This window comes from Macaca fascicularis, chromosome 20 (assembly GCF_037993035.2).
Source record: "Macaca fascicularis isolate 582-1 chromosome 20, T2T-MFA8v1.1".
Lineage (NCBI taxonomy): Eukaryota > Metazoa > Chordata > Mammalia > Primates > Cercopithecidae > Macaca > Macaca fascicularis.
Genome location: NC_088394.1, coordinates 63,205,620 through 63,220,786, shown reverse-complemented (window position 1 = coordinate 63,220,786; position 15,167 = coordinate 63,205,620). Strand labels below are relative to the sequence as shown.

General features: G+C 57.3%; 2 protein-coding genes and 1 long non-coding RNA gene across 23 annotated transcripts; 1 reads left to right on the top strand and 2 right to left on the bottom strand.

Moving 5' to 3' along the window:
* Window positions 1-213: 213 nt before the first annotated feature.
* On the bottom strand, window positions 214-6,990 carry E2F4 (E2F transcription factor 4). 2 transcript variants are annotated; one of them, XM_005592219.4, is made up of 10 exons: window positions 6,795-6,990; window positions 6,286-6,395; window positions 5,986-6,147; window positions 5,634-5,677; window positions 4,674-4,735; window positions 4,152-4,452; window positions 3,113-3,340; window positions 1,473-1,520; window positions 1,208-1,252; window positions 214-1,111 (listed from the first exon to the last, which is right to left on the bottom strand). In XM_005592219.4, exons 1-10 carry the CDS (start codon window positions 6,927-6,929, stop codon window positions 996-998), a joined length of 1,251 nt encoding a protein of 416 aa, XP_005592276.1. In that variant the 5' UTR covers window positions 6,930-6,990; the 3' UTR covers window positions 214-995. The 2 variants fall into 2 exon arrangements, with proteins under 2 accessions (XP_005592276.1, XP_045238965.1); XM_045383030.2 differs by lacking the exon at window positions 1,208-1,252.
* A 1,953-nt stretch (window positions 6,991-8,943) lies between these two features.
* Window positions 8,944-14,751, top strand: EXOC3L1 (exocyst complex component 3 like 1). Of its 19 annotated transcripts, none has more exons than XR_012428993.1 (14): window positions 8,944-9,179; window positions 9,461-9,513; window positions 9,945-10,105; window positions 10,186-10,405; window positions 11,291-11,903; window positions 11,982-12,099; window positions 12,236-12,361; window positions 12,463-12,563; window positions 12,773-12,883; window positions 13,657-13,764; window positions 13,870-13,992; window positions 14,073-14,228; window positions 14,320-14,444; window positions 14,526-14,751. XR_012428993.1 is itself a non-coding variant. In XM_074027290.1 (14 exons), the coding sequence occupies exons 2-14, from the start codon at window positions 9,468-9,470 to the stop codon at window positions 14,734-14,736; spliced, it is 2,238 nt and encodes a 745-aa protein (XP_073883391.1). In that variant the 5' UTR covers window positions 8,944-9,179; window positions 9,461-9,467; the 3' UTR covers window positions 14,737-14,751. The 19 variants fall into 19 exon arrangements, 12 of the variants coding, with proteins under 12 accessions (XP_073883391.1, XP_005592268.3, XP_073883389.1 ...); XM_074027290.1 differs by having other exon boundaries at window positions 13,851-13,992; XM_005592211.4 differs by having other exon boundaries at window positions 13,635-13,764.
* LOC123570538 (uncharacterized) lies at window positions 12,337-15,120 on the bottom strand. 2 transcript variants are annotated; one of them, XR_010583752.1, is made up of 3 exons: window positions 14,055-14,484; window positions 13,415-13,782; window positions 12,337-12,465 (listed from the first exon to the last, which is right to left on the bottom strand). It is a non-coding gene; the product is annotated as an uncharacterized lncRNA (long non-coding RNA). The 2 variants fall into 2 exon arrangements; XR_006694803.3 differs by lacking the exon at window positions 12,337-12,465 and having other exon boundaries at window positions 13,278-13,782; window positions 14,055-15,120.
* Between the last annotated feature and the right edge of the window lie 47 nt (window positions 15,121-15,167).

Below are 15,167 nucleotides of genomic sequence, written 5' to 3'. Positions count from 1 at the left end.
GATAGGAAGGTAGGACGGCTCTGCCTGCCCCGCCCCGCCTGCCCCGCCCCGCCGAGGCGTCCCCGCCCCACACCTACGTGCAGCAGGTGGGGGCGGGGAGGGCAGGCTGCCGGAGGCCGCCCCACACCCCCGGTTCCAGCAAGGTGACCCACCCAGTCACACTGCCAATCCAGCACAGTCCCAAGGAGGGTCCCGAAAGAACCACATCAGAGCTAGCCTTAGGCACGGTTTTTATTCACTTGGACACTGTACAAATATTACAATTTCCTTTTGCTGCAAAAAGTATAAAAATAATCTTTATATAGGAATCCATTCGTTACTGTAAATCTTTCTAAATCTCTGCAAATGGCTCTAAATGAGGGTAAATGAATAAGCAGAAATGAAGATAGGATATGGGGCAGCAGGAGGTGGGGTCAATCCTCAGGGCTGGACCACCCAGACTCCTCCTGAGACCTCTGTTCCTTCTTGGTAGCCACCCCCACCACCTGCAGCTTCTAGGGCTAAAGGCCCAGCAGAAGGGGGCACGTGAGAGGGCCAGGAGGAGCTGGAGGGTCAGGGGGTGGGGGACAGCGAAGGAAGCTAGGGGCGGTGCTGGCACGTGCCCAGTTCCATGCCACCCTTCACTCCTAGGGGAAGTAGCTGGCAGGAGCAAGACAGTGAGGCTGGACAAGCTGCCCTATGGGGGGGCGATGGCAGCTCCTCGGTTCTGTGCCACTGGGTGGCAGCCGAGCCTGGGCTGGGGAAGGCCGCAGAAAGGGAGAAGCAAACACTTTGGCTCCACGGTGATGGGGGCTGATTCCGTTCCCCTGCTCTGCAAGCACAGAAGTGCCAGCACAGGAGCCGGAGCTGTGGCCAGAACTGTGTGGTGAGGGGAGGCTGGAGAAGCCAGGCGTCTGTGGCTCTCAAGCTGTGTAGGGGTCGGATGGGGGAGGTCCCCAGGCAACCCCCAGGTCAGACAGTCTGGGTCCCAGCCACACAGGGCATGTCCCTGTCAGTCAGAGGTTGAGAACAGGCACATCAAAGAGGTCACAGACACCTTCACTCTCGTCCAGGTTGTAGATATAATCGTGGTCTCCGGGGGGTGGAGAAAGACGGAGCAGCGGGGCAAACACTGCAGAGAGCACTAGTCTCAGGCCCTGGGCCAGGGCTCCCCTAGCAGCAGCCCAACCCCTGCCCACAACCACTCCCACCTTCCAGGGCCACCCACCTTCTGAGGACATCAACTCCTCCAGCAGCTCCGAGCTCATGCACTCTGGGAATGGAGGGAGCTCAGTTACTAACATTCCAGCTCCCAACTCTCCAGCTACCAAAGCCCAGGAAAGGGAACCCCACCTGCCCATCAGGAACTTCACCCTTTGCCCCAGTTACCATAAGCGCCACCACAAGGTCCTCAAAAGGGCAAGAAAACAGCCGTAGGACCCAATGGGCTGTGTCCCTTACCCCTACCCCCAGGGAGGAATGCAGCAGCCTACCTCGTGTGGGATCAAAGATTTCTGACAGCTCTTTGGGGAGTTCCAAAACTGAAAAACAAGAAAGCCATGCTCAGGACACAAGAGGTCCAACCTGGCACCACTACAGCCCCGTGGCTTCCTCGGATCCTATACCACCCACCCTGAGGCTCCACACAGCTGAGGAGATGTAGTAGGCCCTGCCTAGGCCAAGCTGGCACTGTCTGTTGGCCTCACTTGCTAAACCTGAATTCCTCAGTGCTGAGCCCAGGGCACCAAAGGCCCACTGCAAGTGATTGGTACAGCTTTTCTAACTCAGAAAGGTCACAGAAGCGTCTTTCTGGGCTCAGCATGCACCCCCTGTCTGATGGAAGGTACCCCATCTGTCCCACCCTTGCTGAGCATCTGCTCTGTGCAAGACTCAGAGACCAGACCCTGGGTCAGGTCACCAGGCAGAGGTGGTGGCGCTACAGGGTGATGACTCCACTACAAACCTCTGGCCAGGAGGACACAGGGGAAGCAGAAGAAAATGCAACCAGAGAGGACCATGAGGGATTTCACATGCCAGGCTCAGGAGTTCAGATCTTATCTGGTGGCCCTCAGGGAGTCATTAAAGGTACTTTTGCAAACAGAGAAATGCCACATTTTTCTGTCAGGCCTGCATTTCAGAAAGATTAGTCTGTCAGTCAGGGTAAAGAGAAAGATGCTGAAGAATCCAGGACAGAGGTGGCCAGGGGTCATCCTGAGTGCTGAGGATACCAGGGGATAGGAGAGGACATCTGGGACAGACCTCGCTTAGCTGGCATGGGGTGGGCAGCAGAAGGAGGAGGGAGAAGGAGCTGGAACTAAGAGTGAGAGCCAAGGATCAGGCCTGGATAAATAGGGCCGACGGTAGGGTGTGCAGAGGTGGAAAGCAAGCTTCAGGGAGAAACTAACTTCAGTCGAGGACATGCAGGAATAAAGTGTCCATTGGATGTACAGAGGACGGCAGGTGGACACCAAAGTGCATATCGGGAAAAGATCTAGGCCAGGCGGAGGCTGGGGATTCGTTCACCCAGAGCTACAGCCCTCTCCAGGAGTGGAATGGGACATAGCCCTCAAAAACAGCAATGTTTAAGGACATGCCAGGGAGAGTTCAAGAAGCCAGTGAGACAAGAGAGCCAAGAGCTGGCATAATTATGCCAAAGGAAGAAAGAATATTGACACAGACCAAGAGAGCACCAGCAAAACAGGCTGGAGGCTGCTGGGCTCGGCAGGCCTTTGGTAGCTTCTCAAGAGTGACACTGCTGTAACACTGGGGCTGGGGGAGTGACTGCTGCAACTTGAAAGGTGACTAGGAGACCAATGAGTGGAGATTACTTTTTCAAGGAGTCCAGACAGAAAGGAGACAGAGAAGATGAGAAAGAGTGATACAGAGAAGTGTCAATTAGTGAGGCGGTACTCCAATAGGTGGCAGGAAAGGGCTTGAGAGAGGGCAGGGAGTTCTGTGTTAGCCTAGGATGGGGTACTAGAGGGGGCTCCAGCACTGACCCAGAGGTGCTGGCAGAGAGCTCTCGTGTCCGACAGGGTTGACGGGAGAGCTGGGTTCCATCCCCATTGTTTCTGACCTAGGACTGGACTGAGGCTAGACTCTCTCTCTCTGCCCCTAGGGGGCAGGTACTCACCACCTGTGGGGTCTGCCTTGATGGGCTCAAAGGAGGTAGAAGGGTTGGGTCCAGATAAACTGCTGCTGTTACTGCTGCTGCTGCTGCTGCTGCTACTGCTGCTGCTGCTGCTGCTGCTGTCCAGCAGGGCAGAAGACTGCAGTGGCCGGGTGTCCAGTGCTGTTGGGCCCAGTGGGAGTGAACTGAGCTCACCACTGTCCTTGCTATCAGTTCCAGGGCCGCCACTCACTGCAATGATAGCCCCCAAACCCAGTCACACAAGGTCAAGAAGAGGTTGTTAAACCTGGCTGTGCTGGAACCCAGACCCAGGAGGACCCAAGCCTGGTTTCCAGACCCAAGGAGAATTAGGCATTGCCAGTCACCCCCGAGGAAGTAACCTAAAATTTGTCACTACAGGAGACAGACAGGAACATAAGACCTACAGAAAGAGACTCGTGGTCAACATGTCTGCTGTGGCCGTACTTCAAGACAGGCTACCAGGGCAATTGAGACACCAGTGGATGTGGATCTGGGGGAGAAAACTGCCACCAGCAATGTCTCTTCCCACAGTCAGAGGTTCCCTATTAAAAAGGGCCCATTCAGGCGGGCATGGTGGTTCAAGCCTGTAATCCCAGCACTTTGGGAGGCCGAGGCAGGCGGATCATTTGAGGTCAGGAGTTCGAAACCAGCCTGGCCAACATGGTGAAACCCCGTCTCCACTAAAAGTACAAGAATTAGCTAGCTGCGTGTGGTGGTGGGTGCCTGTAATCCCAGCTACTCGGGAGGCTAAGACAGGAAAATTTCTTGAGCTCGGGAGGCGGACGTTGCAGTGAGCCAAGATTGCGCCACTGCACACTCCAGCCTGGGGGACACAGTGAGACACCGTCTCAATTTAAAAAAAAAAAGGCTCATTCATTACCACAGCAAGGGAAGGCTAGGTGGAGGTCAGGAAAAAGACAATCCCCATCTTGAAGGGTCTCTTCCAACTCTGAGTGTGGTGTTTCACAACACAGAGATACTGCCTCTTGGGCCTCTGTCACAAGCTCCCATGGTGCCTCACCTGTGATCTCAGCTGCTGGGCCAGCCATTCCCTGGACTTCTGCGCTGCCGGGGACAGGAGTGGGAGTGAGCTGAGGACTATTTGGACGTGAGGCTTCCTGGGATTGGGACTGGGCTAGGGCAGGCTTCGGCAGAGGTGGAGGCGTGGAAACAGCAGGTGGGTTCTGGAGCAGATCTTCAGGTGGTGGCACAGGCACAGCCACAGGGGGTGAGCTCCATGCCTCCTTGTTCACCAGCAGAACCTCAATGGGACCACTCACACTCTTCAGGTGAATCTGGTACTTCTTCTGCCCATTGAGACCCTAGAGATGGGTGGTAAGGGATGGGAGATGGGTAGAATTGGAAGCAGGCTTGGCTCCTGCCCGACTCTGTCAGGACCAGTGTCCTCTCCCACCCAGGATGCCCATCCTCCTAGATAACCCCAAACTCCAGGCCTCCCCTACCTGCCCCACCCGGGACTTATCAGTCTCCACAGCCAGCACCCGCCCTCAGCTGACCCCGCCTGCCTGGGCTAAGCACCCACCTCTGGGATGGGCACCTCCAGGCTGGTGCCTGATGGGGCCCGGATGGCCAAGAGGGTATCTCCTAGAATGACATGGAGAATGGGTCAGAGCCCATGGGCTCAATCTGAGCTGGGAACAGAGGTGCCTGTCTTTTGGAGCAAGGCAGGAGATCATGGTCTCTGAGGGACTAGACAGTGGACCTCACCCATTCCCCATAGTGGCTGGGCAGAGCTAAAGCTCTTCTCTTCCTGAGAGCCCAGAGTCAGTAACCAGGAAATCTGGGTTCAAGTATGTGGAGTCAAATATCACTGGCCACAGGCACCTCACTCTTCCACCGATGGCTGTTCCCTAGGTGAAGGTATTCTAGCCAAGGCCAACATCCCTTTCCCATGACCAGTCAGGAGGATACATGATGGAGAAGAAACACATCAGCGGGGCACAGTGGCTCACACTTATAATCCCAGCACTTTAGGGGGTTGAGCGGGGAAGACAGCTTGAGCTCAGGAGTTCAAGACCAGCCTGGCAACATAGCAAGACCCTGTCTCTTTTTAAAAAAAAAAAAAAAGGAAAGAAAAAAAAGGAACATATCCTGCATTCACAATGCAATTAAACTAACAAGTTGGAAGTGGGCACCCCCATGCCCTGCATGTAAGAGCCTGAACACAAGCAAATACACACATATCCTCTCTCCCTTTCTCCCCCTTGTACCTCTATCATACTCAAGAAGCCAAATCCAGGAAACAGTACAGTTGGGAACAGACCCAGGAACCCACTCCAGAATTCCTGTACCCTCTTGGTATAGCTGACCTCCACAGGGTCCCAGTGACACTCAGACAGAAGACTTACCCTGCCTGGTTCCTCTCTGAGCAGGCCCCAGAAACCCTCTTAAGAGACGGAACTCTCCTGAGACACTGAGCCCAGTGCTCAGGGATTTGGTTGAGCCCAGCCCACCCCCTCACCCCTACCCAGGCTCTGCTCACCAGCAAAGCATCTGCAGATGTCCTCATGAGTGACGTAGGCCAAAGTGTGAGGGTTAAGGAGAATGGCCGATGCCCTATGGTGACAGATGGCAGACTACAAAAAAGACCCAATTCTTTAGCCAAGGTCTGACACAGAGGCCCCTCAGAGAAAGTTCTGGGGACTCAGGTCCACTGGGGGAGGGATCACAGGCTAAGACTGGAAGGGGAGAGGCTCTGAGGAGGGAGCCTGAGGCTGGGCCATGGCCAGGGGCCACAGGACAAGCTCCCAAGAGGAACAGGGAGCTTGCCCAGGGCAAGTTGAACCAGAGGGCCCCTTGCCCACTCCCCCCAGGAGGGAACGCCAGGAGGATATCAGCTGTTCTGCACGTCCTCTGTGACGTTCCGGATGCTCTGCTGCACCCACACCTTGTGCTGGTCTAGTTCTTGCTCCCGCTGCTGCAGCTCCTCGATCTCTGCCTTGAGCTCAATCAGCTTGTCGGCAATCTCCCGGGTATTGCAGCCAGGCCCCACACCCCTGAGCCCAGGGAGTGGGGCTGAGAGGGACTGCTGAGAACTCTGGGTCCCACGGCCCCTGCCTTCTTTGGCACCCTCCACCCCACCCCCGACACTTCTGGGTGGGAGACTCTACTACCCTCCCACTATCCCCACTCACTTCCACTGGATGCTGTTCTTGGACTTTTTCTCGATCAGCCCGATACCTTCCAAAACATTGGTAATGTCGTAAATCCGCCGCTTCTGGCGTACAGCTAGGGTGTCAGCTGCCTGGCAGACAGAGTGGAGAATGCTCAGCCCCACTCTCGGGTGTACCCCCAGCCACCCTGAGACGTGGTCTGGGAAGGGAGTAACCTGGATTCCAACCCTGTAGTGCCTGCCAGGCGCTACTGCAGCTCAGGCCCGCAGCTCTGTCCCATAGGCAGCTCTTCTCCTCGCCAGCCAGGAAGGGCCACGAGGACGAACACCTGGAGCCCCGAGCCTGGCCCATAGCTGTAGCTCAATGGCCTCGGCCGAATGAATGAAACATTCCCCGGCTTCTCTCCTGTGAGAAAGCACACGATGGCGGCCGGCTCTCGGAGGACCCAGCTGGGCCGCCCCCGGGGTTCCCGCTACCGGCCCAGGCCTGGTCCACCATCCTCCCTTGTCGCCCCTTAGCCCGGGCCGCACCAGCTTGAGGTCAAGCACGCCGTCCTTGGCCTCCTGCAGAAGAGACACGAACTTGGTGGTGAGTAGTCCCAGGCTCTTTTCGTGCCGGCTTGGAGTGCCCGGGGGCGGCGGCGCCTGCGGCCCGGCCTCCGCCATCGCGTCCGCCCGCCGCCTCCCCTCAGCCAGGCCAGGCCAGGCCGGCGCCGCCGCCACTTCCGCTTCCGTTCCTGGCCGTCCGGCAGCCGGAGCCAGCGTTGCTGCTTCCGCTTCCGCCCCGTGCGTCTTCCAGGGAACGCGGCGCTATTGCTGTCTGTGGGTGCAACCGCAAAACTTCAGGGACCATTAGCAAATGTCCAGCCGCCGAATAAGACGAAAACTACCTGGGTAGACCGGGAGTTGGGATGAAGTTAGGGAGGAATGAGGAGGGCGTCAGTGGGCAGCCCTGGCAGTAGAGAAAGGGATGCCATCGGAACTTTCCTTGCCAATCTGCCCCAACATCACTAACTCTGCCCAGTCCCCATCTCGGGAGACAAGACCACACTACCTGACTAATCCAATCTGTTCCCTCAAATCAGTTCCTTTTAAATTTTTTTCTCTTTATTTATTCTTTTATATTTCAAACTCATTTTACTGCCACATCAAAAATGTTCCTAAAGGTTCCCCTACTGTCTTGGGGTCACCCCATCTATTCCTGTCCCTCACTTCCTGCCAAACAGCAAGCACTAACTATATCTACCTTGTCCACCTCTCTCCATCCATGGTCCTAGCCTCATCTTTCGCTCATCTTGTCCTCCCGCTACAGTGCTCAGAGACTATGGGGTTATATACACTTCAGGCAATGCAAACGTATTTACCTATGTGTATATATCAGTAAAGCACTCAGAGTCATTTCTGGCATGTAGGAAAGTTTGCTAGGGTCATTTTGTTACTTGTAACATTGTTACTATTTATTATTGTTTCTTTTAGGTCAGGTTCTATGGGAAATGGGACTCGAGACAGGGTTTTGCAGCAAGTTTGTTGGGGATCCACACTTCTTTTTTTTTTTTTTTTTTTTGAGACAGGATCTCACTCTGTTGCCCAGGCTGGAGTGCAGTGGCAAGATCAATGCCATCTCAGCTTCCTGGGCCCAAGCGATTCTCCCACCTCAGCCTCCCAAGTAGCTGGGACCACAGGCATGCACACACCATGCCCGGCTCATTTATTTTTAGTTTTTGTAGAGATGAGAGTCTCACTATATTGTCCAGGCTAGTCTCGAACTCATGGGCTCAAGCGATCCTCAGACCTCAGCCTCCCACAATGCTGGGATGACAGCGTGAGCCATCACACCTGGTCAGGATCCACACCTTTAAGGGAGTAAGACAAGCAGAATTGGGCAGATGCAATTATATTATAGGCCTCAGCCTATGCCACTAGGATCTCTGAAATTGGGGTAGCACTTCTGAAGAGTTTATGTTCACGTGATGGTACCATGCTTTTGCACCCCAATATTGATCTCAGCAGCCTACACTCCTGGCAGCTGGAGAATGAGCACTTCTGTCCTGAAGGGTGGATTTGGGTGGTGGACTGAACATCCACTAAATTATTACCACCTTATAGTCCCTTCCCTGGCTCCCTATAACTCTCAAGATAAACACAGCTGCCCAGTTGCGGTGACTCACGCCTGTAATCCCAACACTTTGGGAGGCTGAGGCAGGCAGATCACTTGAGCCCAGAAGGCTGCCGTGAGCTATGATGGTGCCACTGTACTCCAGCCTTGGTGACAGATCGAGACCCTGTCTAAAACAAAACAAAAAAAAACACAGCTTTCATGACCCTCTCCTGCCATCCCCCACCACACCCCTCTTCACAACAGCCTGCCACCTCTCACTTCTCCGCAGAGGTACACATCCTCCTCGGAGGCTGACCAACACAGTTTTCATCCTGTGCTGTTGAAGTCGTCTGCATCCATATCTACACACCCTGCCCACCACCCCAGCTTGAGGCCAAGTCTAGCAAATCCCTGTCTCCTCTCCTGAGCACTAAGAGGTTCTGGGTGGGCTGGTCAAGACTGGTTGAATACAAGTACACCCCACCCCTCCACCCCTCAGGGAAGTGTCGCCCAGCCCTCCCCACCCTCCGTGCAGACACTCTTTCCTGTTGGGAATAAAATGCCAGCGACTCAGCTTCCTTCCTTTCTGTTGATGGCCTTGGGGAGGGAGGAGCCTTGGTGGGAAGAAGGGGCTTCTGGGCTGCGGAGTGGGAGAGAGATTTCTTTGGGGAGAGGAATTCAGCTGCACACTGGAGTCAGCTGGAGTTGCCCAGGCCCTGTGAGCAAGTGGCAGGCGTGCCCAGCTGCATCGGGGGAGAGGGCTGTTCTCAAGGCCAAGGTCATTTGTGGAGGGAGAACTGGACGCCTGATCAAATCTGGTAAGTTTTGTATCAAACTGTCCTGTGCAGCTCAGAACAGGACCAGGGTCCAGTGGAGGCCTGTGCCCACCCTGACTCGCTTGACATCTGCAGTAGGCACGCTTGGGAAACCTAGCAGGCAAAGCCTCCCAGGTTTTGCCACCCCCTCCCTCTCACTTCCTGAGAGGGCCAGGAAGAACCTCCTTCCTCCTTCCCAGAAGGGCTTAGACAGAGGCAGCAGCTCAGAGGGGCATCTACTCTGCCTGCTTGCCCCGGGCCCACCTCAGCTCTGGCTCCTCCAGGCCGGCAATGGACTCAGCAGCCAAGGATGAGATGCAGCCGGAGTTGTCCCCTGGTATGAACCTTCTGGGTGGACTGGGGGAGGAATGATGGCAACAAAGATGGGACTGGCTGGGCGCAGTGGCTCACGCCTGTAATCCCAACACTTTGGGAGGTCAAGATGGGCGGATGACCTGAGGTCAGGAGCTCGAAACCAACCTGGCCAATATAGTGAAACCCTGTCTCTACTAAAAATACAAAAACTAGCTGGGGGTGATGGCGCACGCCTATAATCCCAGCTCCTCGGGAGGCTGAGGCAGGAGAATCACTTGAACCTGGGAGGCAGAGGTTGCAGGGAACCGAGATTGCACCACTGCACTCCAGCCTGGGCAACAGAGCGAGACTCCGTCTCAATAAACAAACAAAGAAATAAATAAGAAAGCTGGGACTGGGGGCACTGGGCCCTCCTTCCCTAACTACACGGCTGCCCAGGCTCTTCCTGCCCAGGGCCTGAGTGGCCGGAGCAGGAGCGGGCAGAGCAGCTGGCCCGGGGTGCAGCGCTTAAGTGGGCCTCAGGCATCTTCTACCGGCCGGAGCAGCTGGCCAGGCTAGGCCAGTACCGCAGCCGCGAGGTGCAGCGTACCTGCTCCCTGGAAGCACGCCTCAAGGTAGGCATGGGGTGGGGGGTGCCGGTGCTGGGACTGTGCTGCAGGGCTGGCCTGGTCTCACTGGCTCCATCTCTCCACAGTCAGTGGTGCAGTCATACCTGGAAGGCGTGCAGACTGGTGTGTGGCAGCTGGCCCAGGCCATTGAGGCGGTGCAGGGAACCCGGGAGGCCCTGAGCCAGGCCCGTGGGTTGCTCCAGGGCATGTCCCAGGCCTTACGGACTCTGCAGCCTCTACGGGAGCGGGTTGCCCAGTACAAGCAACTGCAGGCCATGTCTCACTTGCTGCCTCGGCTGCGGGCAGGTGAGCGTGCAGGGACCCTGGGCCTCAGCCTCCAATAGTCAGTCCACAAACACCCATCCCTAATGAAGGGGCTGGGGCAGTAGATGGGGAACTGCATAGAGGGGCACACCAGGGACCTCCCAGAGAGTAGCCCGGGCTTCCCATGGCCTACGAGGCAGGGTGCAAATCAACTCATCCTGGGATTCCCACATGTGGGATGCTTGAGTCAGGACGGACACCCAGTCACATGACTCTGGCTACCTGGTTATCAGTATATTGAAACTTTTCCCTACAGAGTGGCTGAGTGAGTACTGGCAGGACCCCCCGATCTCCCCTGCCTTCCCTCTGGGATCCTCAGCTTCCTCATGTTCCATGAGCTCATGGGTTGACCTCTGGCCCACCAGGACATTGCCAAGATCCTCTTAGATTGGCCAGTACTCTACTGGTTATTTTTTTTAATGTATTTATGGTTTTTTGTTCATTTTTTGTTTTGTTTTGTTTTTGAGACAGTCTCACTCTGTCGCCCAGGCTGGAGTGCAGTGGTGCGATCTCAGTTCACTGCAACCTCCATATCCCAGGTTCAAGCGATCCTCCTGCCTCAGTCTCGCAAGTAGCTGGGATTACAGGCCGCTATGCCTGTCTAATTTTTGTATTTTTAGTAGAGATGGGATTTCACCATGTTGGCCAGGCTGGTCTCAAACTCCTGACCTCAAGTGATCTGCCCACCTTGGCCTCCCGAAGTGCTGGGATTACAGGCATGAGCCACTGTGCCCAGCTTACTCTACTCTACTGGTTATTAAATATTTTATACATCACCCCAGCCCTGGGCCTCAGTATCCCCTGCCGTACACATTGAGGCGGTGGGAAGGCTGAGACCCAGGGCCATCTCCTTTCCACTCTCATTAGTGCCAGCTGCAGTGGCCCACACACAGACCCTGATTGATGCCCAACAGTTCTTGGAGGCATATATGAGCCTTCGGGAGCTGGAGCAGCTGCGAGAGGATACGTGGGCACCCCTGGGGGGCCTGGAGTTGCCAGTCTTCCAGGGGCTGGACCTTCTGTTCGAGGCACTGGGCCAGGCTGTGGAAGCAGCTGCAGGGGCCGCAGGGAAGCTGGCACGGGAGGACCCAGCCCTGCTGGTGGCTGCTGTGCGTGTGGCGGAGGTGGAGACTGGACGAACAACCCCCCTGGGCCAGGTCCCCCGGGACTGGCGGCAGCGCTGTCTGAGGGCACTACAGGAGGGCCTGGAGCAGACCCACTTTGGGTCACCTCTGCTGCCTGCGCCAGGGGCCCTACCAGGGTGGCTGGAGGCTCTGCGAGTGGCCCTGCCAGTTGAGTTGGCCACAGCTGAGGCACTAGTAGCGCCTTGCTGCCCACCGCAGTACAATGTGGTCCAGCTATGGGCCCACACACTGCATAGCGGTCTGCGCCGCAGCCTGCAGCACCTCCTTGCAGGGCCTGAGCTGGAAGCTGCGGATGCCTTCGCCTTGCTGCACTGGGCACTGCATGTATACCTGGGGTCAGTGCCTTTGGGGCGGCGGGATGTGGGGGATCAGAGGCTGGGGACTTGGTGTGACACCAGGCCACCCATCTCCAGGCAGGAAATGATGGGGAGCCTGGAGTTGGGGCCTGAGGCTGATGTGTCGCAGCTGGAGCCCCTCCTGACCTTGGAGAACATTGAGCAGCTGGAGGCAACATTTGTGGCCAACGTCCAGGTGAGTAGTTGAGGCAAAGGTCCAGAGCAGTCCTATGCATCTGCTGTGGGCCTTTATCTGCAGAGTGGAATGTCTACCCATCTCCGGCAGGGTCAGATCCCTGCTACATTCCTTTGCCCCTGGCCCCTCCCTCCAGGCAAGCGTGTCCCAGTGGCTGCAGAATGCACTGGATGGGGAGGTAGCTGAGTGGGGCCGGGAGCAGGGGCCCAACACGGACCCGTCTGGCTCCTATTACTCACCAATGCCAGCCATCGTGCTGCAGGTAGGTGGGAAGTGGCCAGACAGGCAGGCACCCTCCATGGGGCAATGGGGAGGAGAGAAAGGAGGGAGGCTTTGCTGATGGCTGCTCATTTCTGCCTGCAGATCCTGGAAGAGAACATTCGTGTGGCCAGCCTGGTCAGTGAGTCACTACAACAGCGAGTGCATGGCATGGCACTGTCAGAACTGGGCATATTCCTGAGGAGGTCTGTCGAGACACTGACCCATTCCTGATCCCTATCCCTGCTCCCCAGGCAGCCGAAAGGGACTCTGTGTGAATAAGACATATCACAGGGAAAGGGCTCTTTCAAACAAGGACTTGGGTATCTTGGAGATGGGACAGGAGTACCAGGGACTGGGGCTGTGGGGCTGCCAGCATAGCAGCAAGTCCAGGAGCCACCTCTGCCCATTGCAGCTTCAGTGACGCTCTGATCCGATTCTCCCGAGACCACCTCAGGGGGAAAGCAATGGTCCCTCATTACGTGCCCTACCTACTGGCCGCCCTCAACCACCAGTCAGCACTCAGGTACCAGAAGGCCCCCGGGGAACCCCACCTTCACTAACCCCCTATTGAGTACCTATTGTGTATGGGCCCAGCCCACACTAGGACACTAGGGACTTTGGACTCACATCGCCCTGGGGTTCCAATTCTAGTTCTGCTAATTACTAGTTATGTGACCTTGGATGGGTTACCTAATCTCTCTGAATCTCACTTTTCTCATTAGTATTATGTGGGTACTAATGGAATGTTCCGAGAATCACATGAGATAACATGTCAAGTGCCTACCATAGTGCCTGGCACATGATGTCAATTGCTCATTCGTCCAGCGAATATTTCAAGGCCCTACTCTGTGCCAGTAATATCTGGGGTTACAGCTGTGTGTACACACACACACACACACACACACACTCCCTTCCTCTTGGGTGGTATGTTCTTTTTGGTGGGGGCAAGGAAAACAAGTTAGTGATGATTTTTACTCCCTCCTCACTGGGATAGTTCCCTCCCTTTACGAATGAGGAAACACAAACAGAAAGAATGTTTTGCTCAAGGTCGCACCACGAATTAGAGGCAGGTCCCCCTGGGCTGTGTCCTTTGTAGCTCGCCGAGCGCCGCCTCCCAGCCCTGGTCCATGCCTGAGACCAGAAGTGCAGGGAGCCGCTGTTCTCGCTCCCTCCTATCAACACTTGCCCCACAAGGTGGCGCCGGAGGGGCTGGACCACCGAGGGCCATGCGGGCCTTGGCCTTGGTCCTGAAGCCGTAGTTTTGCTCGGTCCAGCTCCTCAGTGTCTGTCCTGCAGCTGGACGGGGCGCCTTCAGGGGCCTTGGCTCCGGTGGAAGCTGCGCTGGACAAGTTACAGAGGAGGATCTGCCGCCTGGTGTTGGAGGCGCTGCAGGTGGAGCTCCAGGTGAGGCCTCCTTCAGGTCTGGATGGGAGAAGGAGGTGGAGTGGTGGCGGTACAGCGTACAATGGGGGTCTCCGCGGCAATGCCAGGTCTGGATCATTTCCCCAGCCCCTGTTCGCGGACCTGCCCTCGCGCCAGTGGCTGTCGAGCCCTGAGCTGCTGGAAAGTGTGTGCGAACGGACGGGGCGCTTCTGCCGGGACTTCGGGCGCGTGCGGAACCCCACGGTTCAGGTGTGTTGGGGGAAAAGGCTGGGGAAGGGGCGGCGCGGGTGAGAGAGGCGACCTGCACCCACCTGATTGCCTCCCCGCAGCTGCTACTGGCTGAGGCCGAGCGCGCCGTGGTGCTCCAGTACCTGCGCGCGCTGATGCAAGGCCGCCTGGTGTGCCGCGGAGCGGACGAGAGGACCCAGGCGGCCGAGCGCCTGCGGCACGATGCTGCCCAGCTTCAGCAGCTTTTCCTCGGTTTGGTGAGAGCTTCTTGGCGGGCAGACGGGCGGGAGTCTCAGTGGTTGGGTGGGAGACGAGGGCTGGCGCGAGACCCTACCCCGACGTGCTCAGGGCCTGGAGGAGAACGCGCACTGCGCGCCGGTGCTGCTCGCCCTGAGAGAGCTGCTAAACCTCCGCGACCCCGCGCTGCTGGGCCTGGAGGTGGCTGGCCTGCAGCAACAGTTTCCCGACGTGAGGTGCGGACGGGGGTCCAGGAGGGAGGAGAAGCCGGAGGGCGGGGAGAACGGGGCTGACACGCCTCCTTGGTGCCCCTGCAGCGAGGACCACGTCTCCGCCCTCTTGGGCCTGCGCGGTGACTTGTCCCGGGAGCAGCAACTGGCCGCTCTCAGCTCGCTTCAGGCTGCGCTGCCGCCCTCGCCCCGCGCTAGCCGCCGCGCCCTCTTCAGCCTCGTGCCCGCCCCAGCACCCGCGCCGGCCTCCTGCCTGCCCTCGGGGTCCTGCGCCCGAGCCCGGCTGCTCTCAGAATAAACCACGGCTCCCGGACGCCTGAGTGTGTGTGTGTTGGGGAAGGTGGGATGGAATAAAAGTGCCCACGAGGGTTCAGGGAATCCTTGCATAGTGACACGCTTAAAGTATCCTGGCTCCCGACCTGGTACACGGGCTGCGCCCCGCCTATGCAGGCATTTGCCCTCTGTGCGGACTGCGTTCCCGAGGCCGCGGGCTACGCCCCCACGTCTCAGCGCCCAGGCCGTGAGCAAGAGTCTCGGCCGCCCTGGCCACCTGGGAGCCCCTGAAGCCCAGTAACTCGCTGGGGCCTTGGGAAGGGGGCGGGCCCAGGACCACGAACACCACCCCCTCAGCCCTGCCTGGCTTCGCTCCCAGCGGCTTCGGGGGCGCGCCGCCGTGGAGACTGACTAGAAGCTCCCCGCTTTCGTAAGAGCGTGCGCGCGCCCGAGGAC

Coding starts and splice junctions, on each gene's coding strand:
- E2F4 (XM_005592219.4), bottom strand. CDS start 6,929: ATGGCGGAGGCCGGGCCGCAGGCGCCGCCGCCCCCGGGCACTCCAAGC. Junction 4,453..4,673: donor TGGAGGTGCCCATCCCAGAG/GTGGGTGCTTAG, acceptor ACCCATCTCTAG/GGTCTCAATGGGCAGAAGAA. Junction 3,341..4,151: donor CCCAGCAGCTGAGATCACAG/GTGAGGCACCAT, acceptor CTATCATTGCAG/TGAGTGGCGGCCCTGGAACT.
- EXOC3L1 (XM_074027287.1), top strand. CDS start 9,468: ATGGACTCAGCAGCCAAGGATGAGATGCAGCCGGAGTTGTCCCCTG. Junction 9,514..9,929: donor GCAGCCGGAGTTGTCCCCTG/GTATGAACCTTC, acceptor ACGGCTGCCCAG/GCTCTTCCTGCCCAGGGCCT. Junction 11,904..11,981: donor GCACTGCATGTATACCTGGG/GTCAGTGCCTTT, acceptor ACCCATCTCCAG/GCAGGAAATGATGGGGAGCC.